At 37.4% G+C, this 26541-nt stretch overlaps 13 protein-coding genes across 13 annotated transcripts; 11 read left to right on the plus strand and 2 right to left on the minus strand.

Moving 5' to 3' along the window:
• Positions 1-22: 22 nt before the first annotated feature.
• Positions 23-1683, plus strand: EV154DRAFT_602497 (uncharacterized protein; the record flags this gene model as incomplete). The annotated part of the gene is made up of 4 exons (XM_051607292.1): positions 23-176; positions 224-290; positions 357-1119; positions 1183-1683. The coding sequence occupies exons 1-4, from the start codon at positions 128-130 to the stop codon at positions 1681-1683; spliced, it is 1380 nt and encodes a 459-aa protein (XP_051457774.1). The 5' UTR covers positions 23-127.
• A 574-nt stretch (positions 1684-2257) lies between these two features.
• Positions 2258-3935, plus strand: EV154DRAFT_602498 (uncharacterized protein; the record flags this gene model as incomplete). The annotated part of the gene is made up of 3 exons (XM_051607293.1): positions 2258-2933; positions 2984-3587; positions 3655-3935. Exons 1-3 carry the CDS (start codon positions 2265-2267, stop codon positions 3933-3935), a joined length of 1554 nt encoding a protein of 517 aa, XP_051457775.1. The 5' UTR covers positions 2258-2264.
• Positions 3936-4051: 116 nt separating this feature from the next.
• EV154DRAFT_602499 (mitochondrial import inner membrane translocase subunit Tim54) lies at positions 4052-5167 on the plus strand. The gene is made up of 4 exons (XM_051607294.1): positions 4052-4155; positions 4183-4250; positions 4310-4399; positions 4472-5167. Exons 1-4 carry the CDS (start codon positions 4086-4088, stop codon positions 4844-4846), a joined length of 603 nt encoding a protein of 200 aa, XP_051457776.1. The 5' UTR covers positions 4052-4085; the 3' UTR covers positions 4847-5167.
• A 541-nt stretch (positions 5168-5708) lies between these two features.
• EV154DRAFT_222840 (uncharacterized protein) lies at positions 5709-6696 on the plus strand. Its single transcript, XM_051594435.1, has 3 exons — positions 5709-6297; positions 6350-6539; positions 6600-6696. The coding sequence occupies exons 1-2, from the start codon at positions 5844-5846 to the stop codon at positions 6352-6354; spliced, it is 459 nt and encodes a 152-aa protein (XP_051457777.1). The 5' UTR covers positions 5709-5843; the 3' UTR covers positions 6355-6539; positions 6600-6696.
• On the plus strand, positions 6047-7312 carry EV154DRAFT_222816 (uncharacterized protein). The gene is made up of 4 exons (XM_051594434.1): positions 6047-6297; positions 6350-6539; positions 6598-7081; positions 7144-7312. The coding sequence occupies exons 2-4, from the start codon at positions 6366-6368 to the stop codon at positions 7227-7229; spliced, it is 744 nt and encodes a 247-aa protein (XP_051457778.1). The 5' UTR covers positions 6047-6297; positions 6350-6365; the 3' UTR covers positions 7230-7312.
• EV154DRAFT_507968 (uncharacterized protein) lies at positions 7206-7551 on the minus strand (the record flags this gene model as incomplete). Its single annotated transcript, XM_051601492.1, has 3 exons — positions 7206-7225; positions 7296-7370; positions 7424-7551. Coding segments are annotated over 2 exons (168 nt in total), but the record flags the coding sequence as incomplete, so codon positions are not given.
• An 806-nt stretch (positions 7552-8357) lies between these two features.
• On the plus strand, positions 8358-9400 carry EV154DRAFT_222775 (uncharacterized protein). The gene is made up of 2 exons (XM_051594433.1): positions 8358-8942; positions 9077-9400. Exons 1-2 carry the CDS (start codon positions 8430-8432, stop codon positions 9086-9088), a joined length of 525 nt encoding a protein of 174 aa, XP_051457780.1. The 5' UTR covers positions 8358-8429; the 3' UTR covers positions 9089-9400.
• A 2505-nt stretch (positions 9401-11905) lies between these two features.
• EV154DRAFT_602501 (uncharacterized protein) lies at positions 11906-12778 on the minus strand. The gene is given in 4 exon segments (XM_051607295.1): positions 11906-12057; positions 12127-12215; positions 12291-12423; positions 12443-12778. 4 exon segments carry the CDS (start codon positions 12472-12474, stop codon positions 12000-12002), a joined length of 312 nt encoding a protein of 103 aa, XP_051457781.1. The 5' UTR covers positions 12475-12778; the 3' UTR covers positions 11906-11999.
• A 956-nt stretch (positions 12779-13734) lies between these two features.
• On the plus strand, positions 13735-14815 carry EV154DRAFT_507990 (uncharacterized protein). The gene is made up of 3 exons (XM_051601493.1): positions 13735-13943; positions 14010-14077; positions 14138-14815. Exons 1-3 carry the CDS (start codon positions 13810-13812, stop codon positions 14320-14322), a joined length of 387 nt encoding a protein of 128 aa, XP_051457782.1. The 5' UTR covers positions 13735-13809; the 3' UTR covers positions 14323-14815.
• Positions 14816-16076: 1261 nt separating this feature from the next.
• Positions 16077-17413, plus strand: EV154DRAFT_537989 (aspartic peptidase domain-containing protein; the record flags this gene model as incomplete). Its single annotated transcript, XM_051604249.1, has 3 exons — positions 16077-16278; positions 16352-17259; positions 17321-17413. 3 exons carry the CDS (start codon positions 16077-16079, stop codon positions 17411-17413), a joined length of 1203 nt encoding a protein of 400 aa, XP_051457783.1.
• Positions 17414-18457: 1044 nt separating this feature from the next.
• EV154DRAFT_563311 (ribosomal protein L24e-domain-containing protein) lies at positions 18458-19204 on the plus strand (the record flags this gene model as incomplete). The annotated part of the gene is made up of 4 exons (XM_051605773.1): positions 18458-18462; positions 18531-18605; positions 18782-19070; positions 19136-19204. The coding sequence occupies 4 exons, from the start codon at positions 18458-18460 to the stop codon at positions 19202-19204; spliced, it is 438 nt and encodes a 145-aa protein (XP_051457784.1).
• Positions 19205-19571: 367 nt separating this feature from the next.
• Positions 19572-21899, plus strand: EV154DRAFT_543706 (PRMT5 arginine-N-methyltransferase-domain-containing protein). Its single transcript, XM_051604565.1, has 5 exons — positions 19572-19857; positions 19924-20144; positions 20209-20789; positions 20863-20985; positions 21066-21899. Exons 1-5 carry the CDS (start codon positions 19611-19613, stop codon positions 21802-21804), a joined length of 1911 nt encoding a protein of 636 aa, XP_051457785.1. The 5' UTR covers positions 19572-19610; the 3' UTR covers positions 21805-21899.
• Positions 21900-22288: 389 nt separating this feature from the next.
• EV154DRAFT_420486 (uncharacterized protein) lies at positions 22289-26531 on the plus strand (the record flags this gene model as incomplete). The annotated part of the gene is made up of 5 exons (XM_051595952.1): positions 22289-23617; positions 23694-23842; positions 23913-23988; positions 24072-25741; positions 25805-26531. 5 exons carry the CDS (start codon positions 22289-22291, stop codon positions 26529-26531), a joined length of 3951 nt encoding a protein of 1316 aa, XP_051457786.1.
• Between the last annotated feature and the right edge of the window lie 10 nt (positions 26532-26541).

Below are 26541 nucleotides of genomic sequence, written 5' to 3' on the forward strand. Positions count from 1 at the left end.
CATTGAGTTCATGGTACATAAGGTTTCGTACTACAAATAAACGGACTAGACGAAACGCCGTGAACACATAAGCCTCTCTGTATTTGTACTTTTGGCGCTTTTAACATCGTGTTGTGGAAGAAAGAAGATGGAAGAAGTCTATGACTATTCTCGGCATAGATATTTTATTGCTATCGGTAAGCGACTTATTTTTTTAATTTACGGGGTTGCTTACTTTGTATAGATTTGGGATATGACAAGATTACCTCTATAGCGGCAGCCATTATTAAAAATACAAGGGATGACGAAAGGTAAGCCAGCGTCAAAATAGCACAAATTATAAATGTTTTTTTGACAGATTCCTTTTTAAAAAAAAGGATTGAAAACGAATACTGTGCCTCATTTTTATATGACACTACCACCAGAAAGGTCATTGCCAGAGTCAACAATGTTGATGAAGCGAATGAGAATCCGAAAGGGTTTCAAGAAGGCGTTATTTATGTACGAAACATTTTAAGCGAGCTCGCTGACATTTATTTAAAATCCAAGCAACAACCTTTCTATAATACGGCACTGTACGCGGTCTTGTACGAGGAAGCTATAGACCTGTTACAAAAATTACTGGATATTTATAAACAAGAATTGAATAGTGTAAATATGGATTTTTATTATTCTTTGAACCTTCCAACCAGTTGGGATTATGAAATAAGAGAAGAATTGTTCCTGCCTCTATTCGTAAAAGCTGGTCTTCTCCATGAAAATGATGGTCCGGGCAGGCTGGTGTTTTATTCAATGTTAGAGTTAAAGTTTCAACACACACATGGATTGAGATACTGGAATGATGCTGAAAACATAAAGTATGGTGATCAGCGCATTATATGTACAATAGATTTCCAAGTTACATACTCTGTGGATTTGAAATTGGTATCAGCTCAATACCCTGCTTTCAGATTATCAAATAGAGACTTGGTGCCACAATTGTTGAAACAAGCTCATTTTGTAATCCCGTATGGACTAAAGGAACTACGATTGTCATTAATAGCATGTGTGGAAAAGCATTGTGATACTACGTTTTCATCAGAATCTATCGACGACATGATTGAAAAACTCAGTCAACGCTACGATGGAATTAATTATTCGGTAAGAGTTAATGGAAAGGAAATTTGGAAGATAATTAAAAACATTTTTTTTTTTTTTGGCCAGACATATCCAAGTGATGTTTTAGATGATCAGCCATTCCCAGACTTGAAATCTCGCTGGACGAATGAATCAATCACTTTTAAAAACATACTTGAACATTTTTCTGGTTTTGTTGAAAAATTCTTTAGAAATGAAGTAGATAAATTTCTTGTAGGCACGAGCAATACAGTACCCAGACCATTGGTCATTATTTACACAAGTCGAATCCCGCACACATGTTATGCTATGGGGCTAATGTCATCACTTGAACGTTGGTCGAGAAAGTATTACAGTGAACTAAAAGAATCTTACATATCCGCGGAACTAGGTGATAATTCCCCCATATTTGAACTCTTTGACTATGATCACCGAAGAGATGCAACTCAAAAGCTTTTAGAAAACCGAATGGAAGAATTTAACGTGCGCAGAAACCCAGTTATACTACCCAAAGAAACAACAATGGAAGAACCCAAAAGTTGCTTAAAGCCTATTATCTTCATCAATATCGGTAAATTGACTCCTTAGTAGTATCCGCTTCGTATTAATTTAACCTATTTTAAAACCAAACAGACATATCGCCTACAAAAATTCAGACTGTTTATACACACCTAGATAAAGATAGACAAGTTGGACAGAAGCAAAATTTTGAATGGTAATGGTGATAGGCGGCAAAATATATTTTAAAAGAAAATCCAACGAAGTTATATTGTATTGCATATTAGTAATATGCTACCGTTGAATTGTTTTATCAAGCAATCAGAAATATATCAAAGACCAGTACTACACATATCAAATAGGTAGAGCTACTTAAAAAAACGCTTATGATTGTCAATTCTAATTGCGTGTTTAGACTAAAGTTAGGTTTAAAAAAGATTTTCGGTGACTATCTTAAGTTATTCTCAGGTTACAAAAGAAGTACGATAAAAAGAACACTAGTGAACCAAGTATCCAAATTACTTGGCAGGGCTTTCCGAAACATGCAGAAGAGAAGGATTTCAAGCAATGTTAAATGGATAAAAACAAGCAGAAATCGACAAAAGGAAATCAGGAAATTATTTGTTTCCTCAAACCCAAACCTATTTGAACAGCTTACGGCAAACTTTGGCATGAACGATCTTTTTGTGTCGAAGAACGAATTTCCTAGTTCGGACAGCGAATCATTTACTACATGTCACCCAGGTTACATGTATTTTTTTATGATCACATATCTGCACTGTCTCAACAAGCAAATAGAGGCAAAACTAGAAAGTATTGTAGGAACGAATTGGAAAGCCAACAACATTTGGTATGGCGTCTCTATTGATAAAAAGCTATTGGATACTGTGTTCGGCTCAATAAAGAAATTGGAAAAATTGTTCTTTGCAAGCGGAATAATAAAGAAGGACGACGACCTTCGAAAAGCAAAATTCTGCACCTGTGGTGAAGAAATTCTACCAGCTGTCCAACACAAGTATCAGGATTTGGACTTTAGGTTGAAATCATACTTTGTTGTTGCACAGGTATCTTCAAAGCATATTCAACTCAGTTTGCATCAAGTGGTCAAACTGGCATCACCCGGAGAAGATCCAGCGTCCATCATTATTCAGGATGAAATGATACATATCGATGATGTATATGACACACTTTGCAAAAGTATTATGAAGAGCCTACAAGTCAATTGTCAAGTTGACTATTGTACCACGCACAAGAGTCAAGAAGATACACAATATGATTTCCAATCATTTGAGATATTTAGCAATATCTATCGAAATTTAAAACCATGCGTTGTTGAACTTGTAAGTTTGCATATAGCTAACATCTCAGACTATTGACCACTTCTTGGTAGTTGGAAAAAAACAAATCAAATTTGGACATGGATTCCAAAATACAGCTGAATATCAACACGAAATGTGGTTGCAGTATAAACATATTTCTTCGTGATATTATTGAAGTAGGCCTTATGTCAGTGATAGAAGGTATAACAACATATATATTGGCTTCTTTGACCAACAAAAAGTTATTTGGAAACTATGTACCGAATTATATTTTTGTGTTCGGAGATCCGTTCAATCTGGCGCAGGGTTCAAAGATCCACAAAACATACAGCATGCTTATGCAAAAAGCGATTGATGACGGCGTATATATTAAACAAAAAGATACAAAGACATTTGTACTAAGAGAATCATTTTTCCAATTACCGGAGACGTTTTTATCTGGAAAAAAGCCTTACATGTCAGAGAGGTTTGTCACCGGAACTTTGTGCCAAGTATCAAGCAATACATACGGGATGAAGATTTCAGGGTATACCCGTTCGATCCCTTTCACCCGAATAAACAGTGATGGTGATATTAAAAATAGTATTGGGAGAGATGGTAGTTACTTGGTATTTATTCAGAAAGGGAAGCCAGTTCCAACAAAAGGGCTTATAATTCAAATCAATGAGCCTAAAGGTAAGTTCGTTGCCATTATTGTACTTCTTCGTTTGTGCTAATGAGACCCACTTCTACTTACACATAGATATCAATTTAGAAATTCTTCGATTAGAAAGTTCAACCAGTACTGTTCTGGACAAGTATACTCTATTGCACGGCATCACTCCTGGTAATACTTATCAATTAAGGTCCAATGAATTGTTATATTATGGTATTGGAACATATGTGGTAGAATGTGGGCAGATTAGCAATCATTTATCTATCAAACTATCAAGAGGATGTATGGGCGATATTGATGACTATATTGATCAACCTTATTACGAAACCCTAAATATCCTCGAGCCATTGACACTTGCTTATATTTAACATATCACTGCTTCAATAAAATCAACCTATTTTTAAACCACCGTTTTAAACCTGCGTGACTTTCAATTTTAAAGATCCCCGATCCCCCCCCCAGGGACACAATGGGCCCTTTTTTTATTTAAAGAAGAAACACTTTTTCATAAACAAGACATGCCTTTTGGATTAAAAGTACCTTCCAAGAACACACTGATTTTCAGTGGTGTTGCAGGTGGCATTGCAGGTCTCGTCTGTTTCAGTAATAAATAAGCCCAAGATGCCAGAGCTAGACTTGCTCAACGAGTTTCTTTCCTCGCTGACAGACCTTGTGGTGTCCATGTAAGTCTTTTTTCTTTTCTGTGATCTCTCTTTCTCGTCCTCACCCCATAAGAAACTAGGAAATGCCTCGTAAAGTCACAGTGTATATTACTGCACCACCTGGTGGTGGACTTGAAAAGAGTCGAACTTGGTTTCGTGAATATGTCAAGGTAATATAATACGCCAACCCACAGACGAAAACATGTATAAAAAATAAACTGACACTTTTTTACGTGCTGCAGCCTATTCTTGTTGCAGGTGCTGTCGATTACGAAATTAAAGAAGCTAAATCACCTGGCCAAATCGAAACTTCTGTCATGGAAGAAATCGTTCAACGTCTTCGTGAAGCCGCTGAAGCCGCCGAATCAGCAAGTAATGCAGAATCAACCGACCATGAACAATTAGAAAACAAGTCCAACACAGGTTTTACAACACCTGTGAATAACATGAGCAACAAGAAGAAAAGTGAAGTGGTATCCGATGGGATTTTAGGGATAGGTAGAAATGCGTATCGTGAAGTGCTTTGCGCATTAGGCAAGGGATGGGATTATATTATTGCTGTGTTTGTAGAGGTTCGTCTTCTAGAAGTGTTAGGACATAGAAAAGACAAAGGATGAGACATCTTTTATTGCAGAGGAAACCTTGGAAATGTTAAAAGCCACATCATTTAAGAATTTGACAATTTCTCGCATCCGCTGGAGTTTTCACATATCATGGATATCCCCTAAATAAAAATCATTTAATGACTCAGTGCATCTTTAATTATACGTGTATTCGGAAGCAGGAAAATACGATGTAGATGCTGTATTGAACCAAATCGACATTTCTAAGAACGGGGTCCGGATTATAGCAAGAGGAAAAAAAGTATTGTATTAGACATGGTGTAGCCGAAGTATTGAAGAAAATAGATATGCTAATTCAAGTAGATACAAGCATTTTGGTAAGTTAGTGTATGCGCCAATGTTAATTTGCGTTAAATAAAGTGGTTACTATACATATAATAAATATGATGTAAACGATGTCTTTTTTTATTTGTTTCCATATGCTTAAAGGGGGAAGGATAGCAAAGGTCTCTTTTCTCATACACCACAGATTTTTTCACCGAAGGGTAGTCTAGCAAAAACTAGTATCGCGCTTCAATGTTAGTTGGTGTTAGATAGAAACTTTGAATGTATGCTTCAACCCCATCATTGACTTCATGGTCATACAAGGTTGTTGTACCACAAAAAAATTGGTCAAGTGAAACACTGTGTTCTCGTAAGCCTCTTCGTATTTGTGCTTTCGCCGCTTTTAACATCGTGTCGTAGAAGAAAGAAGATGGAAGAACTATATGACTATTCTCAGCATAGATATTGTATTGCTATCGGTAAACCACTTAACTTTTTTATTTACAGGGTTGCTGACTTCACGTAGATTTGGGTTATGACTTCATCAACTCTCAATTGGTAGCCATTAAGATACTTACAAAGAAAGATAAAAGGTTAGTCAACATCAAAACTGCCGAATTTATACGTGTTTATTTTACATTCTTTTTTCAAACGAAGATTTGAAAAAAAATACAATACCTCTCTTTTATATGAAACAACCACCAGAAATGTCATTGCCAGAGGCGACATGGCTGATGAAGCGAATGAGAATCCGGAAGGCCTCCAAGAAGGCGTTATTTATGTACGCAACACCTTAAGCGAGCTCGCTGACATTTATTTAAAACCCAAGCAACAATCTTTCGATAGTATGGCACTGTACGCGGTCTTGTCCGAGGAAGCTATAGACCTGTTACAAAAAATACTGGATCATCATAAAGAAGAGTTTATTACAAGTGAAAATATAAATTTTTGTTATTCTTTGAATTTTCCAACCAGTTGGGATTATAAAATAAGAGAAGAATTGTTCCTGCCTCTATTCGTAAAAGCTGGTCTTCTCCATGAAAATGATGGTCCAGGCAGGCTAGTGTTTTTTTCAATGTTAGAGTTAAATTTTCAAAACATGCAGATGAATACAAATTTCCGGAGGAAAAGAAACATAAAGTATGGTGATCAGCGCGTTATGTGTACAATAGATTATCAAGGTACATACTCCATGGATTTGAAATTGGTATCAGCTCAATACCCTGCTTTAAGATTAGAACAACGAAAAATGGTGCCACAACTGTTAAAACAGGCTCACTGTGTAATCTCGTTTGGACTAAACGAAGTACGATTGTCATTAATAGCATGTGTGGAAAAGCATTGTGACACTACGTTATCATCAGAATCTATCGACGACATGCTTGAAAAACTCAATCAAAAGTGCGAAGAAGCTGGTTTTCATGTAAGAGTTAATTAAAAAGAAATTGAGAAAATAATTAAAATCATTATTTTTTTGCCAGAGAACAACAAATGTTGTTTTAGATGAACGGCCATTGCCAGACTTGAAATCTCGCTGGACGAATGACTCAATCACTTTAGAGGACATACTTGAACATTTTTCAGGTTATGCAGAAAAATTCTTTAGAAATGAAGTAGATAAATTTCTTGTAGGCAGGAGCAATACAGTTCCCAGACCATTGGACATTTTTTACACAAGTCAAATCCCGAAAACATTTTTAGCTCAGGGGCTAATCTCATTAGTTGATTGTTGGTCGAAAAAGTATTTTAGTGAACTAAAAGAATTTTACAAATCCGCGAAACCCGGTGATAATTCCTCCATATTCGAATTCTTTGACTATCCTCGCCGAAGAAAAGCAACTCAAGAGCTTTTCGAAAACCGAATGGAAGAATTTAACGTGCGCAGAAACCCAATTATACTACCCAAAGAAACAACAATGGAAGAACCCGAAAGTTGCTTAAAGCCTATTATCTTCATTAATATCGGTAAATTGACTCTTTAGTAGTATCGGATTCGTACTTACCTATTCTATTTTAAAACCAAACAGACATATCGCCTACACAGATTCAGACTGTTTTTACATACCTAGATAAGGATAGACAAGTTGAACAGAAGCAAAATATCGAATGGTAATGGTGTTAGGCGGCAAAATATCTTTTATAAGAAAATCCAACTAAGTTTTGTTTCGTTGTATAACAGTAATATGCAACCATTGAATAGTTTCATCAAGCAATCAGAACTATATCAAAGACCAGTACTACAGATATCAAATACGTAAAGCTGCTCAAAGAAACGCTTATGATTGTCGATTCTAATTATGTGTTTAGACTGAAGTTAGGTTTAGAAAAGATTTTTGGTGACTATCTTGAATTATACTCAAGTTACAAAAGAAATGTGAAAAAAAGAGTGCCGGTGAGCCCAGCATCCAAATTACTTGGCCGGGCTTTCCTAAATATGCGGAAGAGGAGTACTTCAAGTAGTGATGAAAGCATAAAATCGAGTAAAAATCGACTACAGGGAATTAGATATTTATTTGTTTCCTTAGGCCCAAACATATTTAAAGAGCTTATGGAAAACATTGAAATGGATGATCTTTTTGTGTCGAAGGACGAATTTCCTGCCTCAGATAGCGAGTCATTTACTACATGCCATCCTGGTTACATGTATTTTTTTGTGATCACATATCTGCACTGTCTCAACAAGCAAATAGAAGAAAAATTAGAAAGTAATGTAGGATCGAATTGGCGAGCCAGCAACATTTGGTATGGCGTCTCTATTGATAAAAATCTATTGGACACTGTATTCGGCTCAATAAAAAATCTGGAAAAATCATTCTTTGCAAGTGGAATAATCATGAAGGACGACGAACTTCGAAAAGCAAAATTCTGCACCCGTGGCGAAGAAATTCTACCAGCTATCCAACACAAATATGAACATTTGGAATTTAGGTTGAAATCATACTTTGTTGTCGCGCAGATATCTTCCAAGCATATTCAACTCAGTTTGCATCAAGTGGTCAAACTGGCGTTACCCGGAGAAGATCCCTCGTCCATCATTACTCAGGATAAAATGATACATATCGATGATGTTTATGGCACACTTTGTAAGAGTATTATGAAGAACCTACAAGTCAATTGTCAAGTTGACTATTGTACCACGCACAAGAGTCAGGAAGATACACAATATGATTTCCAGTCATTAGAGATATATAACAATATTTATCGAAATTTAAAACCATGCGTTGTTGAACTTGTAATTTGGTATACCTATAAATAGGGTCTCAGTGTACTAATTGAATCTTTGTAGTTCGAAAGAAACAAATCAAATTTGGACATGGATTCCAAAATACAGCTGAATATCAACACGAAATGTGGTTGCAGTATAAACATATTTCTTCGTGATATTATGGAAGCAGGCCTTATGTCAGTGATAGAAAGTATAACAACAGATATATTGGCTTCTTTGACCAACAAAAAGTTATTTGGAAACTATGTACCGAATTATATTTTTGTGTTCGGAGATCCGTTCAATCTGGCGCAGGGTTCAAAGATCCACAAAACATACAGCATGCTTATGCAAAAAGCGATTGATGACGGCGTATATATTAAACAAAAAGATACAAAGACATTTGTACTAAGAGAATCATTTTTCCAATTACCGGAGACGTTTTTATCTGGAAAAAAGCCTTACATCTTTGAAAGGTTTGTGACTGGAACTTTGTGCCAAGCACCAAACAATACATACGGGATGCGGATTTTATCAATGTCAAGCGCTTTGATACCTTTCACCCGAATAAACAGTGATGGTGATATCAAAAATACAATTTCAGGTGATGATAGTTATTTGGTAATTATTCAGAAAGGGAAGCCAGTTTCAACAAGAAGGCTTACAATTCATATCAATGAACCAAAAAGTAAGGTCGTTGGCATGATTGTTCTTCTTCGTTTGTGCTGATGAGACCCACTTCTACTTACGCATAGATGTCCAATTAGAAATGGTTCGATTAGAAAGTTTAACCGGTACTGTTCCGGACAAGTATGCTCTATTGCACGGCGACACTCCTGGTAGGAATGATTACATATTTAGTATTCATTTGACGTCTTATGCTATCAGAGAATTTGTGGTAGAATTTGAGCAAAGTAGCAATGTTTTATCAATCAAATTATCAAAGGGATGTATAGGCAATTTCAATGACTATATTCATAAACCTTATTACGAAACCCTAAATATCCTCGAGCCATTGACACTTGCTTATATTTAACATATCACTGCTTCAATAAAATCAACCTATTTTTAAACCACCGTTTTAAACCTGCGTGACTTTCAATTTTAAAGATCCCCGATCCCCTCCCCCAGGGACACGATGGGCCCCCCTTTTTTTTAAGAAACACTTTTCATAAACAAGACATGCCTTTTGGATTGAAAATACCTTCCAGGAACACATTAATTTTTAGTGGTGTCGCAGGCGGCTTTGCAGGTCTCGTCTGTTTCAGTAATAAATAAGCGCAAGATGCCAGAGATAGACTTGCCCAGCGAGTTTCTTTTCTCGCCGTCAGACCTTGCCTTGTCCATTCAAGTGCTTTTGATTGATTGATCTTTCTTCATTGTCTCACCCGCAGAAATAGAAAATGCTTCGTAGATGAAAACTTGGAAAATTTTAAACCCATACCTGCAGAAGAAATTGGTCATTTCTCATTGCTACGCGAATCTTTATCCGTCATGCATATACCCGTATCAATATTATGTAGTAAATCAGTATTCTTTACCAAATTTACATGTATCATCCTGGGCTAATTAAAAATGTACTGAAATGTAGGAAGAGAAGCTGTTGCTGCTGTCTTGAATTGTATTAGACCTTTTGAGAAGAGGAAGAAAAATGATACGCTGATTCAATTGATCAAAAGGAGTTTGGAGTGTTGAGTACGTTTCCTAGTGTTATTATGCATGAATAAGAGCTGAGAAACTAGAAAAGACATTATCTTTTTTATTAAACTTCTCTGCTTCTCACTTCTTAAAATGCCAAAATTTATACACATCTCTTTATACACCTATTGGCGTGTTATCCCATTGCAAGCGTTGTCTCTCTGCTTCCCTAATCATAGTCTTCTGAAAACTACATGTGTTGATAATGATACAGAAAAAAAAATACCTTCTGAACTGTTGTATTTAGACGGACACGTCGCATGAAGTTACACACAGGTAAATTTGATGAAGAGATGCACTGTATCATCGTCTTTGGTAATTGAAGGCCTATGTCAAAGCTTCGATATACGACTGACACCGTCCCTTCACTGAGGCTCAGCCAGCTTCAAGAAGGGTGTTTGGGTTCTCCTCAGGCTCTAATTGGGGGAGGGGTAATTTATCTGTGATGGGTCTTGTAGAGTTGCATTGCATATTAACCTTCAATGCTTGATGGCCTTTTTTTATACTACGAAGTGCAAATATATCCTTCTCTTTTTACGGTTGGCCACGGAAAAGTGTATCCGTAAATGATAGTAACTAAGGCTCGAGTGTCCCACCTAGTATATCTTTATCATTTGAAAAAGAAAGTAGGCTTTACGCAGGATGAAGACCTTTTACTAGACAAGAAGTCATGTCTGGGCTGTCAAGATTAACTGGCAATTACAGACACTGAACACTTTTATACTTATAACTGGTTCCATCTATGATAATAACCCCCCTCCTCCTCATTTATCTTAAGATATTTACCTTTGAATATAACCCCATTTTTGAATGAACATACACTATGGCGGAAATAATGGCAACTATCTGCCATTTACTTCACAAAACTGCCATTTTTTTGGCGTGCAAAAGTGGCAGATATGATATTCTATAATAACAAAAGAGGCACAACTGCCATATTTTTGGCTGGCAAAAATGGCACCTTTAACAGTTGAATGAAGCCAAGAGGTTCACTGCTGCTGTTTTTTGGTTTTAAAAAATGGCACCTATTTTAGTTTGTTGAAGACAAATCATTCACAGCTTCCATTTTCCTGGCTTGTAAAAGTGGCAGTTATGATATTCTATAATAACAAAACGTTCACAGCTGCCATTTTTTTAAACGGACAAACCCTTAACCTTTCTTTTAGACCCATTCTTTTATATTTGGTAGGCTCACATTTTTCTTATTCATCGTTATTATTGGCAGTAAAGCACGTTTTATTGGATTGTTTATTTATATTTCAGTGGTGTATAGGAGGGTTTGATATAACTTTAACCTTTTTATTTAGGTTTGTGGTTGTATATATGGCAATAAGATATACCATTATAATGCTTGGATGTTACTTTAGCTTATCTTTGACACTCTTAACACTCTATAAAGGTATTGTTAGAAAATAATAATATTTTAATTAATTCTGCATTTTATTACCAGCCTTAAGTTCTGATGTCGATAATTATTTGACCGGTGGTGTTCCTAAAATGTCCTCGTTTGAGTGAAAGGTACACAGAATAAATAGTCTATATTTAAGCAGTATGATATCAATAAGAATAAAACATAACTTTTTAAAAGCTATTTACCTGTAAAGATAGAACCGTCTATTGATGAGAACCATTATCCATGGAAAATGGTTATATTATACAGACGTGCTTTAGTTTGATCAAAATAACAAAAATAGGCTAAATTTTTATCTAAAAAAAACCCCTTTAGTTTTTTATACAGATTACATGTCATTGCTTCAGTCATTGCAAACATACCCAATTCCAACATATTTGTTCACACTTTCCGTTATTTTGAAGGGGCTATATACCCTTACCATCGTTATTTGAAGGCTATTTATTTTAAATGATAAATAAAAGTAAAAGAAAGAGAGAGAAAATTGTAAGCTAAAAGAACGCTAAAATACACACTAATAAAGAAGCTAAAAACCAGAATGGACCAATCATGTCGACCTGACACGACTATTATCTTCTTCTGGTTCTTTTTCGTGAAGATTCATTCGCTACCTCTGGTGGAGGAGAACTGTATAAAAAATAATTATCGCATATGAGTATTCATATATCATGCATGAAAAACAATAAAAAAACTTACAGCACGTCTGCTATGATGGGGGACTCATCGCGACCCATATTTTCGAAAGCGTCATTGATAGAGTCTGAACTATCGGGATCTTGTTGATTCTACATTTTTTTTTTTTTTTTTACCTTGTTAACGATATTGATGACATAAACCGCATAAGAATTTTTTACTGTTACCCTTCTTCTGTGTGTTTGGTTGTCACTTTTAAAGCTCTCCCTTAACAAGCTTTTGGCACACCACATTCTCTTACACTGGTATATTTTGAACCCCTTGTCATTCGCAAGTTTTTCCAGGCGCAGCATCTTCTTTATGAATAAAACTGGTTTTTAAAATAATAAAAAAATGGCAGTTTGTTACCATTTGCTTCACAGGCGCAAAAAATCATTTTGTATACGGTAAGCCATCAAATTCGGATCAATATCGCATCAAATTTTTGGCATATACCAATCTAATTTTAACTTCGAGATAGTTTTTATAACATCTAAACTACATATTGACGGTTCCAGAGATGTTTTTGAAGCATTTTTGTTTTTTTATGATATTGTGATCATTTGTAGCAATCTTTTACTCAAATCTTATTGGCCGGGGATATCGAGCAAATAAAAAAATGGCAGTTATGTTTCCATTTAATTCACAGCTGCTGTTATGTCCGCCATAGTGATATATGTCCATATTTTATGAATATATTCATCCTTCTTGAATCATCCAATTTTTTTTATTTCTGGATAAACGAACCTGTTTCTTCTTCCCTGACAATAATCGTGTACTTGACAATGACAATGTTGCTAACATGCTTCGAGAATCTACTAGTAAACGGGTAAAATTAAAGGAAAGTGGGCACACCGTTAATTTGATCTCTATTGTAAATTCAGGATATATTAACGAATCAGCTCTTTTTTCAAACAAAAGGGGAAGGTAACACGGGCTTTAACATTTTTCTCCCGCAGTGACTGCTACTGCTTCAATTTTAAAGTTTTCACTGGTGTTTTCACACGAATCACCAGAGGTCCGAAACCTTACAGTTTATCGGAACATGTTTGACGACATGTGTCCCACCGATCGCTTTTGCTAATGAGCTAATCTTATACGCCATATATTATAGTAGATTGAAATAAATAATAAAAAAAAAAAGTTCCTCGACAAAAAGTACAAACAAATAGTAGTACAACATGACCCGCAAATAACAAATAATTATAGAAAAATACAAATTACTCTCACACGTCAACAAAAAAGAGTTTCGTCTCTGTTTTTTGAGATTTCCCATTTATAAAATCTTGACTTGTTTTAACAGGAAAACTAGATCGATCCTTTTTGTGAAAAGACCGTTTTGCAACATGTTACACGGGTCTGTTTTTTTTTAGCATCCTTCTCTTTTGAAACGAATTCAGTGTGGCACATTGGGTGTGTGTGTTATGCCTAACGTTACACGTCCCAATTTTGATTTTATGACATCTTGTTCATGTAATTTTTATTTGAGGTTTAGTGGGAAATTATTTTTTTTATAATTTCATATTCAGTCACATCTAAATCGTCGATAAGTGCTTGTTGACGAGGTTGAGAACTAATGATGAAATCATCCATAGTAGTATGCATATATTTTATTTTTTTAATTAAAAAACCTTTTTTTTTTTTTTACTTTAAATTCTGCACTTCTTTTTTCATTTATCTCTCTTTTACTTTTTTTTTAAATCAAATATGAAACTTTTATTGATCACAGTCTTATTATTTATCACTCAAGTATATGGATACCTTGGCGAACGCTATTCACCATTCACTGTATCTGTAGACAAGCATCAAGTGCGACGTGGCGATACGGTTCAAATCAGCTGGTAAAATGTCAACTTACTTTTCATCTTATCAAATTTTCTGACTTTTACAAAAAAAAAAAAATATAGGACGTTAACACCAGGCGTTCAATTTCCATTATACGGTTACGCTTCTGCTAAAACTTCAAAAACAGATGGTAAAGAAAAAGTACATGTATATCTTTTTTATTTATTTAGCTAACTCTGTTCTATCTTAGTTGGTTTATTAGCACCTAAATCTTCACGTACAGAACATTATTTATACCTTATCGACAGTGATCTTTCAGTACGAGATGCTAGTTATACATGGACCGTTGATGATGATACCCCCACAGGCAAATACGAAATTGGCATTGGATTCTTTTATCATGAAGTGTCTCCGGAAATCCACGTCATTGAGTAAAAAAGAAATCTTGTGGTTAAAAGCAACAACAACAAAAAACACTGTAAATTATTATATCCCCCCATCTTCCCCCTTAATTTTTCGTTATCTCTTGTTTTATTCTGAAACATCTTGTTTATACATATACACCCTTTTTTTAATTGATATTGTCGCAAATAAAATGTCGTACATTTATATAAAAAGGTGTCACACAGGTCAGGGTTGTGCAAAGCCAAAATAAGTCGCATGTTGCTGTGTAGACCCGAGGCTGATCTACAATATCTAACAACCGAAACAGGTCAACGCTCTTGGGAATTTACTATCCGTGTCTTTTAATAATGTCTACAATAGGATTTACATGTATAAGAATACCCGTGGGGGGATCATAAACCAGTAACAGGACAGTTTTTTCATGACGAATTTTTTTCATTAAAAATTAAAAAGTGGTAGCTTAGTTATCCCTCATGATGATGAAAAGGGCAACTCTATACATGTATCTCGATCTCTTTAGTCAGAACATGATTAAAAGCCCTCGGGGATGGAAATTCAGTTTAAGTTTAAATAAAAAGACAAAGCTGTTTAAAAAGTGAAAAGGAGGAGATACAAACTGAGCTGTTTTTTTTTCTACACGGTTGTCAACAACTGTAATGTTTGTTATACAAGCTACAATGTACTCCCGAAAAGTACATACAAAATATGAATGACTCTCGTTTGCAAAAATTGCTTGTTAAACTTTTTTTTCATTGAGAAATCACAAATCGAGATTTTTTTTTTTATAAAAGCAAGTTTGGATAAATGACAAGAAGGTTATAGAAGCTACAAGTTTTCAATGTCATTTGCATGAATTTCAATGTCAACTATCCACCACAGTGGTTACACCAAAAGTGCCCTGTTGTTTCGAGACATCATCTGTGTCATCGTATATACTAACAGGCTAACAATGTATACCCCTCCGTCTCAATCACGTTATTATACAACAGCACAAATCTGGATGATGTGGTCCACTGGACACGCAATGTTCAAGCAGAGCATGTTCTTAAATGTTAATTTCATCATAATAATGCAGTGTGAAGTTATGATTGTGACTACTGTAAGGATTTTAGAAAGTTCACTATGTGATCATGTAAAAGTCATGCCTGGGTTTTTGCTTTTGCCGTGTAACATGAAACAAATGGAATGGGGGCGGGTTTAGCAAGTGAACGATTCAGATAGAATACCATCTCTAAAGTTATTGTTATACATCACATTGAATTTTGCACCGTTTGGTCATTTTAGAGGGATAATGTAATGTCAGATAGGAGCCGAACATAGAATGATTCCGGGGTTGTATTAAATGTAACCCAAGCCTATTTTGGTCCACCGGAAGCAAATCTGTGTATTAGGCCTCGGGGATGAATGACAGTCGGTAATTAACCTTATCGACTTGCTCTATATGATTTTCAGAAAGAAACTATCACACGTATATATCAAGAGTACACATAGACAAAAAAATTTCTTTTTTGCTTGATGAACAAAAAAAAAAAGGCCTTCCTAATTTTTTTTTTTTCACTTGAATTAAGAGAGAATATCAAACGTTAAGAAATTATCCCAAAACTGGTTATTGAGTTTGTTATGAGGAAGGGCTTTTTGCAAATGTCCATTTTAAAATGGACGCTCTAAATACGAAAAATCAACAAATATATTTAAGAAGCAATAAAATAAAAGATATATATATATGTAAATAAAATTGGACTTTTTTTTCTGTTAAAATAATCTAACACTTGTAACGACTCATCATGCTTTTTATATCCAACGCTATTCTGGTATCACTTTTATTCATCAGTGTGGGCTACGCACAACCCATGACAAAAAAACATCAATTTAAAGTTGCATTAAAGAAAGGTTATTCCAACCTTTCCAGCAGTGGTAGTGGTACGGATCAGCCACTAGTTTCTTTTCTAGCCAAACAAAAGCAAACCGCATACAACCATGGCAGTGGTAAAATAATAAATAATTTTTTTTTCAAAAAAAAAGATAGCCATAAATTTTAACTAAACGATGACAAGAAAAGGTTACTATGGTGAGATCAGTATTGGTACACCAGCACAGAAATTCAATGTGATTTTTGACACGGGAAGCTCGGATGTGTGGGTTGTGTCAAATAAATGTAAAAGTGATATTTGTGATAGTCATCGTAAATTCGACCATCACCAATCAAATTCGTATAATTCAGAAAAGGACGAAGACGATGATGAGGATACGCTTTCGGTGGACTATGGTACGGGGTCCGTGCAAGGGCATTTGGGAAAGGATAAGGTGAGTTTAGCGGATGGACAGATTGTGATTCAAGAGCAAGTAATTGCGGATGCATATACACTCTCACGCGACTTTATCGGTTCACCGTTCCATGGTATATTTGGTCTGGGACTTGCTGGACTGAGTAGTTCACAGCACGATCCACCTTTTCTGTCGATGATTGAACAAAACCTGGTGGAGCAGCCAGTGTTTTCGATATATTCGCAGCATAATGCGGGAGAGATTGATTTTGGCGGGATTGACAAGGATCGATTTGAGGGAGAGATATCGTATGTGGATAATATCGATTCGAGTTACTGGATGATGGCGATTGATTCGATGGAATTTGAAGATCAATCCTTTCAGGATCGAAAGGCGATTATTGATAGTGGGTCAACTTTAATTATTATGAACAAGAACGATGCTAGTTTATATCATCAATCGATTCCGGGAGCGATGAGTAATGGAGATGGAACGTGGTCGTTTCCTTGCAAGAATGTGAATACGTTGGGTCCATTGACCATTAAATCTGGTGAGACCACCTTGACCATACCCGCCGACAAGTTGTTCTTGACACCCATGAGTGCAACCAGCAAAAACTGTCTATCGGGCATCTCGGATCAAGAAATGGAAACTGAGAATAGTTGGATTTTAGGTGATGTGTTTTTAAAGAATTTTTATACAGTATGTGATACAATGAAAGAAGAGTAAAATGGGGGAGAGTTATTTAAAAATTTTCTATTAGGTATTTGATGTGGGACAAAATCGGTTAGGGTTTGCTAGAGCCATTGAAGATGACAGTATGACAGATCCAGCTTATCAGAATGTTTTACTGTGATTTCTGTTCTTGTAATAATAAATTATCCTGACTTTTTTCTTCTGCTTCCAAGCGATGAAAGATATCGTCTAATTCTTTGGATTGTGTGTCGGGGACAAATTTGATGGATAAGGGACGTTTTAATTGTGCATGAGAACGGATCAAAGTATTCAACAATGGGGTATAATCTTGTAATCCACGATGTACATTTCCCTATAATTTTCAGTTTTAGTTTTTTTTCATGATGTTTTGTATAAGCTTCACAATGCGCATACTCTTTCTCTTTTCACAGCAGAGGTGGGTTCGTACAAGACTCGGCATTTTCTCAGGTTTCGAGATACTTTGACACCACGAATGGTTAAATGATTTAATGTGACCCATTTCGTAGGCAAAGTTTCCAAGGTGTACATGGTAGAGATGGCTCGATTTAATCGTTCAGATAACCGTTCCTGTGCAATCGTGGGTGTAGCATCAAATTCGTTAAAATTGACAGGTCTTGCAGGTGAAGTATATAAATCTAAAGCGCCTGTATCTGGAGAAATCTATATATTTTTTGCATTAGTTGTATACTTAAAAATATGAGTGTTGCTCTTACAAGATTGCCGTTATCATGTCTCTTCTTTTCTCTCTTTGTCTTGAAGAATCGAAGACAAGGTCCAGGGATCATGGTTTCGTCCAGGATCTGTTGATTTTGAGGGGTGTAACGAGGGAGACGTGCTGGCTTGGGTTCTTTGGGTACATGCGTTGACATAGATCGAGGGAGAATCAATTTTCCCTTGGGTAATTGGTGTCTTATGAATTGCATGTTTGGTTGAGGTTAAAAAATATACAAATGGTAGGGGGATTTACAGGTGTACAGAGGAGACAGTAAAAAAAAAAAAAACTAGTGCCAAAAGACGAGCTGAGTTATTTTTTTGGGTTGTGGGCCGGAGAGTGAAAGCAGTCCGGACCGGGTCTGGATAATTTTCGAAGCGAGTGGGGGGTGTGTGAATTACCATTGAAGGCAAGTGGATTAGTTTGATACGATGTAATACCCTCCTCTTTCGCCATACATCCATATTCAAGATGAAGTAATGATCAATATACAGAATCCATCCAACGCAAAGCATCACTGACACACAATCATTATTATTATTAGGCTTGAGATTTGTTCTTTCTCTGGCCACAAGATCTACCCTTCCAAGGGTAAGACCTACGTCCGTATTGATAGCAGGTAAATATTGTATAAAAAGTGAGATATGGTATAGAATGAGTCAAACTAACACTTTCTGTGTAGAGTAAGTTTCTTTTTTTCTAGGACGTGACATGACAAGATAAAAAAAAACATTCTGGAAATACTTACATTTCGTTTTTTTTTTCTTTCTGTTAATAGCATTTCCGTTTCATCAGCGGTAAGGCTGCCTCTTACTTTATCCAACGTTTGAACCCCCGTAAGATCAAATGGACTGTCATCTACCGTCGTTTGAACAAGAAGGGTATGACTGAGGAAGCTGCTAAGAAGCGTTCTCGTCGTACCGTCAAGCATGAGCGTGCTGTTGTCGGTGCCTCTTGGGATGCCATCCGTGCCAAGCGTAACCAAAAGCCCGATGCCCGTGCTGCTGCTCGTCAAGCTGCCATCTCCAAGTCCAAGGATGCCAAGAAGGCCGCTGCTGCTGCCAAGAAGGCTGCTGCTCCTGCTGTAAGTTCTATATAATTTTTGTTTTTATAGTGGTGGTAAAACTGATGTTTTTATTTTGTGAATAGGGTCAAGCTAAGGTTAGCAAGCAAGGTGCCAAGGGTTTCGCCCCTAAGGCTGCTGCCACCTCTCGTTAAATCGATTTTATAACATGAATTTTTTTTTTTCTTAATAAAAAAAAAAATTATTAGTTGCTTTATAATTTATAAACGTTCTTTTATTATTGTTTTGAGATTGCAGGAATACGTCAAGGTTTATTGTAATCAACCTTGAGTGTTTACAAACAAATGAAGGGGGCCCTCGATGTATCTTTTTGTTTTTTTTTTTTGATCGCTTTACGAATAAAAATCCACGCTAAAAAAAAAATCCTTCTATCGTGTCATTGAATAAGAACAACATTATGTCCTGATGTTAACCTTGTCTTACTTTCGAAACGATCACTGTGACGGTTGAAAGGGCAACGTTTTTTTTTTGACAGGTTTATTTCCCAATTTTTTTTTTTGTCTTTTCGTTTCACTTCCTTTTTTTTTTATCTTTTCGATAATGTCAGCCAGCATGGATTTGTCTCGCATGTGTAGCGTTGGGTTATTAACCCACGAATGTTTTGATGATCTTGGCAACTTCATTGTGCAAGCGGAAGAAGCAGGTCATGATTTCGTGGTGACTCCCATCTCGCACCCTACTTTTCGACGCGTCTTGAATGAAGATAATGCCACAGACAAGGAAACGCAAGAGAACTGGAAAGATCGTCCCGTCTTTAACCGCAACGATTTAGTCATCAAGTCAGCCGGTAATACTTATAGAATAAGAGAGAGAGGGACATATACTAAAGATATCGATATATGAATGAATGTAGAATGGTCTGGAAAGGCTATTGGGTTATTAGCAAACTGGATCCATCTTGATTCAACCAACGCTGAAATCCGTCTTTGTTCCGAGTTGGCTTTAAAGCAAGAAATCGAATGGGCTTGTCATATTAGTTTAACAGGTCTTATTTTCCCTTCTTTGCCCAAGGGTAGCTTGTTCAACACAGCCAGAGCCATTAACAATGCTGTACGATCCATGTCATTCACACAGGTAAAGAAAAGAAAAGGGTGATATTGTGTTTGAGGGGTAGAGTAAACTCACAAAGTTGTAATAGTTTTTGGTGAGAGTGCCATTAACTGATAAATCTGCAGTACAATCCAACCTTCCCTGGAAACAATGGAACCGACTCAGAACATTGACAGAATACAACACGAAAATTGGTGTAGTGCTTGAGCTGACCTCCGAGTTACCGATTGACGAAAAGTTATTGAACATGTGGCTCGCTGAGCCAGTAAAGGCAGTAATTGTGCCTGCCGAGATCTTTGTGGAGAATTCCAAGGGATATCCTGTGCTGACGAAACCTCACCAAAAGTTCATCAAGAAATTGATGGACAAGATGAAGCCCGATATGATTGTGACTTTACCTAACACACCGATTCACAAATTAGCCACGCCCTCTTCTTACAGTGAATACATTAGTTTCTTGAACCGCAATTTACCCGAGTTACAGGACGTGGACAAGTTTGCTACAGGTTATCAGGATTATTTGCAGGCTCCTTTACAACCTTTGATGGATAACTTGGAGAATCAGACGTATGAGGTTTTTGAAAAGGATCCCATCAAGTATCAACAGTATGAAAAGGCGGTTTATAAAGCATTGATGGATCGTGTTGAACATAATTCGGATATCGTCACGTAAGTTTTTCCGGTGGAAGGGGGATGTGTACTATCTATAGGAGGCTAAATCCTTTTTTTATTGGGGATGTAGTACAATCATGGTGGTAGGTGCTGGTAGAGGACCTTTGGTCAATTGCTGTTTACGTGCGTCAGAAAAGTCCGAACGTAAGGTCCATATTTATGCGCTTGAAAAGAATCAAAATGCGTTTGTTACGTAAGTTATAATCGATGGTGGGGGGGGGATGATGTGATGTAGACTAAAAAGAAAAAAATGAATACACGACCAAAAAATAGATTACAAAATGCGAAAGCGGATGTATGGGGAGATAAGGTGACACTTGTATTTGCGGATATGAGAAAATGGAAACCTGCCACGCAATGTGATATTTTAGTAAGTGAGCTTCTGGGATCATTTGGCGATAATGAATTATCACCCGAATGTTTAGACGGAGCGCAAAAGTTTTTGAAGGAGGATGGTATTTCTATTCCTGCGAATTATACGGCGTATGCTTCACCTTTGGCATCGACCCGATTGAACAATAATGTGGCTGCTTATAAAGATTTGGAGCATTATGAGACGCCGTATGTTGTGATGTTTCAACAAGTATGTGAATTAGCAGCACCTAAACCTCTTTGGGAATTCAGTCATCCCAATAAGCAAATCGGTGTTGAACCCATGAACAACTTACATAATGTACGTTATAGTCAAGTTTCGTTTGATGTGGAGCATGATATGGTGATGAATGGTATTGCAGGATACTTCGAATCTGTGCTTTATAAGGATGTGATGATCTCCATTCGTCCCGAGACACATTCACCAGGTATGTTTAGTTGGTTCCCTATCTTCTTTCCTATCCGTACTCCTGTTCAAGTACCCCAAGGCTCGACCGTTACCATGGATTTCTGGAGATTGACTGATGCAAAGAAGGTGTGGTATGAGTGGACAGTGTCTGTCTATGGTAGTGGAGGTCAGGAAATGACCGTCTTACCTATTCACAACGTGCAAGGCAGATCCTACTATGTCGGACTTTAGTTGCTTTCTTTTTTTTTTGTAAAACACACGATGACATGTGTGATCTATCATCCCAAAAAATAAAAAAAAATAAAAATTGAAAAAAAAAAAGAGGCGCAATTGAGCGAATGAGCGAACAGTAGTTTTGCAAGGATTTGCGAATACCCGCAGAAATTGATTTTCCGCATTACGGGTGTAACCTGTAACAACATTTTGCCATTGTTGTGTTGTGCTATGTAGAGATTTCATTATCCGATTTTTATTTATTTATTTATTTTAGAATTTTTTTTTCTTTTTTTCCTTTTTCTTTCCTGCATATATAAAACCATAAAAAAAAAAAAGTCCCTGCAAAAAAAAAATTGAAATGAGCAAACAATTACGGTTTAAAGCCTTATTTTCAAAAAAGGCAAAACAAGCACTAGAAGATGCGCAGGTGGAACGAGAAATTCAACGAACGGAGTCGACGTCGTCCTACATGCAAAAGAGGCGCAAGATCTATGTGAATATGAAGTTACCGAGTTCAGAGTTTGACGACAATGGACGTAGGATAGAGCAGACGTATGCGCACAATCGAGTGCGTACCGCCAAATATACACCTATTTCGTTTATACCCAAAAATCTGTTTGAACAGTTTCGTAACGTTGCCAACCTTTATTTTTTATTCCTTGTCATTCTTCAGTGTATTCCATTGTTTGGTGTAGTAGAACCGGGAGTTTCCGCTATTCCCCTCATTTGCATTCTCATCATTACTGCCATTAAAGACGGCATTGAAGATCTAAAACGAAACCAGAGCGATCAACGAGTCAACTGTGCCAAAACATTAACGCTCAGTCATTGGACCAACGTCAACATCCCAGAGGAAGAAAAGAAGGGCCGATTTCATTTTGTGAATGTGTTTTTAGGCTTCTTTTGTATGATGGCAGGTGTCGACAATCGATTTTCACATGCGTATCGGATGTCGCTGGTGAAGGACAAACCCTCACCCAGGGTCAATCTCAACTTTGATGATGATAAATCTCCCTTAAACGAAGTAGAAGAAAATAATTCGATACCAGAGATTGTAGAGGCAGAAACACCTGATTTTTTAGCTCCACCATCATCCGCCAAATTCTATGATAAAGTACGATTACGGTCAGATACTATTCGATCCGAAATCAGCAATATTTTCACCAACAAGGTCAAGTTTTACCGTCCTGGGTCGATTCCTCATTCGGTGTTACACCGTGCACCTACGCCAGATGTCAGACGTGTTTCTTCAGTGATGCCAGGTGCGTTGAAATGTTCCGATTTACCTGCGGGTGAACCGCCAGCTGAGCATTGTAAAGTGTGGTGGCAAGAGGTGCAATGGCAGGATGTAAATGTGGGTGATTATGTCATGATTCGAAATGATGAAGATGTGCCTGCCGATATAGTTATCTTGTCAACGTCAGAAAAGGACAATTTGTGTTACGTTGAAACTCAGAATTTAGACGGTGAGACCAATCTCAAGGTACGACAGGGCTTAAAGGCGACAGGAGAATTGCGATCGGTGCATGACTGTGAGCGCGCTTGTTTTTATTTCGAGAGTGAGCCTCCACATGCCAACATCTATCAGTACAATGGTGTCATGCGCTGGGATATCGAACAGCCGAATGCGGGAGGTGCTACCAGTGTGTCACATCAAAAAACAGAGGCTGTCACCTATAACAATCTCTTATTACGTGGATGTGTGCTTCGAAATACCAGATGGGTGATTGGCATCATTGTTTACACAGGTGATGAAACAAAAATTATGCTGAATTCAGGAAAAACTCCATCCAAGCGTAGTAAAATGGCTAAATCCACGAATCCTTACGTAAGTATTCCTTGTCACACAACAACAAATATTTTAAATTTTTGTTCTTACAAGTGACACAAAATATTCTATTTAGGTCATTGCCAATTTTTGCATTCTGGCTGTACTTTGTATCATCAGTTCCATTTTAGCAAGTACGAACTTTTATGCCCCTGGTTCTTCTCGTTACTTTGATTTTAATATCGATGGTTCCAGTGGTTCTTATCTAGGTTTTGTGACTTTTTGGTAAGAGATAAAAGCTCACTTTACATACGCACATAGACATCTAACCCTTTTTTTTTTTCTAAATACATAGGGTGACCTTGATTCTGTACCAAAATATTGTTCCCATTTCACTGTATATTTCCGTAGAGATTGTAAAGACATTTGCAGTAAGTAGACAAAATAGGAGGAAGAGGAGGGGGGGGGATAGATGCAAGAAAACAAGCGTACTCATACATTGCATTGTGTGCAGGCTTACTTCATTTATGCAGATATAGACATGTATTACGAGCCCACTGATACACCGTGTGTGCCCAAGACGTGGAATATTTCAGACGATCTTGGACAGATTGAGTATATATTTTCGGACAAGACGGGTACATTAACACAAAATGTGATGGAAGCGCGTAAGTGTACGGTGGGAGGCGTTGCGTATGGTATTGGCAAGACGGAGACGTCGATGGGAGCGGATATTAGACGAGGATCTGTTGTATCGGAGAAGGAGATGGAAGCCAAAAATGAAGCGTATTTGGAAAAGGCACGAGAGGAAATGTATCGACGTCAGGAAGAACTCTTCACGAACAAGTATCTGGGAGACAAGCCTACGTTTGTGGACCCCAAGTTCTTTGTGGATATAGGCAAGGAGGATAAGCATGCGACGGATATGATTCATTTTTTCACGACGTTGGCACTGTGTCATACCGTCATTGCGGATCGTCCTGATAAACAGAATCGACATGTGATTGATTATAAAGCACAATCACCGGATGAAGCAGCGTTGGTGTCATCTGCACGGGATTTAGGGTTTGTTTATTTGGGCCGTGAAGCCAACACCTTAACGGCGGAAATCCTGGGCAAGAAGAAGAAATACGAGCTGATGAATGTGTTGGAATTCAACTCGACGCGTAAACGTATGAGTGTCATTTTGAAGCCAGAGGACAGTGATCGTATTGTGTTACTGTGTAAAGGTGCGGATTCGGTGATTTACGAACGATTGTGCTCTGATTTCGGAGATCAGGAAGAATTGAGGCAATCACAGACCGAGTTACATGATGTCACGTTGGAACATTTGGAAGAGTTTGCGAACGAAGGTTTGCGTACGCTTTGTTTGGCTTATCGGTTTATCTCGCCGCAAGAGTACAAAAAATGGAACAAACGATACCAGGAAGCCAGTGCGGCTATTTATAATCGCGAGGAAAAGATTGAAGAAGTGTGTGAGGAGATTGAGACTGACATGTTGTTGATGGGTGGTACGGCTATTGAGGATCGATTACAGGATGGTGTACCTGAGACGATTGCAGAATTAGCGCAGTCGGGGATCAAGCTGTGGGTGTTGACAGGTGATAAAACCGAGACGGCGATTAATATTGGATTCTCCTGTAATTTGATTACGTTGGATATGGAACTTTTGTTGGTTCGAGCGGATAATCGAGAAGATACCCTAAAATCGATGGAGGAAGCGCTGGAGAAAGCCAACACGGTGGAAGGAGATAAGAAATGTGCTCTTGTGATTGATGGTACGACGTTGAAATTCGCTTTGGAGCCGAAGAACAAGGACTCGTTGTTAGGCCTGGGTATGCGATGTGCCAGTGTGATTTGTTGCCGTGTGAGCCCAAAACAAAAGGCCGAAGTGGTTCGTTTGGTGAAGAAGGGTTTGAAAGTCATGACGCTGGCCATTGGGGACGGTGCCAATGATGTTTCCATGATTCAAGAGGCTAACGTTGGTGTGGGTATCTCTGGTGTGGAAGGTCGACAAGCGGTGATGGCTTCGGATTATGCGATTGCCCAATTCAGGTTTCTGCAAAAGCTGTTATTGGTACATGGTCGATGGTCTTATTTGAGAACAGCTGAAATGATTATGGGCTTCTTTTTTAAGAATATCGTTTGGACTTTTGTCTTGTTTTGGTACCAAATCTTTTGCCAGTAAGTAATATAAAGAAGGGGTTCATGGAAAATAATAGCATGATAAATTAACATATCCACTAGGTTTAATGGATCCATGATGTTTGATTACGCCCTTGTTGCACTTTACAATCTTATTTTCACTTCGCTGCCTATTATCTTTTTGGGTATTTGGGATCAAGATGTGAGTTCCAAGGTGTCACAATCCTACCCTGAGATGTATCGTATGGGACTTCGTAACGACAAGTTTAAATCATGGCGGTTCTATTTGACTGTAGTAGATTCTATCTTCCAATCTGCTATCTGTTTCTTCTTTCCTTACATGCTTCTTTTAGAAGGCGGCATTGAGCCCAATGGAAGAGACCAAAACGGCATGTATGAACTAGGTACGATTATTTCGGGTATCACTGTGATTGTAGCGAATTTCTTTGTGATGTTATCGTTGTACAGTTTCACATGGATCCAGGTTCTGTGTATCTCGTTGTCGATTTTATCCTACTATGTATTTGTATGTGTGTATGCTCAATTCAATACGTTTATCTTTGCGGGTCATTCCGCCATCTTTGGTACGGGCAGTTATTGGTTGGTGCTGATTTTGACGGTGGTAACATGTTATATCCCCCGTACGGTGGCCAAGCATTATTTACATCAGTATCGTCCCTATGACAATGACATTGTACGAGAAAAGGAACTTGTTTTGCATGATGGTCGTACCCAGGGAAACCATCATCATCGGGATAGTGTTACTACCAAAGTGAATCCGGAACCTCCTAAAAAGACTGGATCTAGTTCTTCAAGCCCTGTACTATAAACCATATAAC

Source organism: Mucor mucedo, assembly GCF_025094135.1.
Source record: "Mucor mucedo strain NRRL 3635 chromosome Unknown EV154scaffold_43, whole genome shotgun sequence".
NCBI lineage: Eukaryota > Fungi > Mucoromycota > Mucoromycetes > Mucorales > Mucoraceae > Mucor > Mucor mucedo.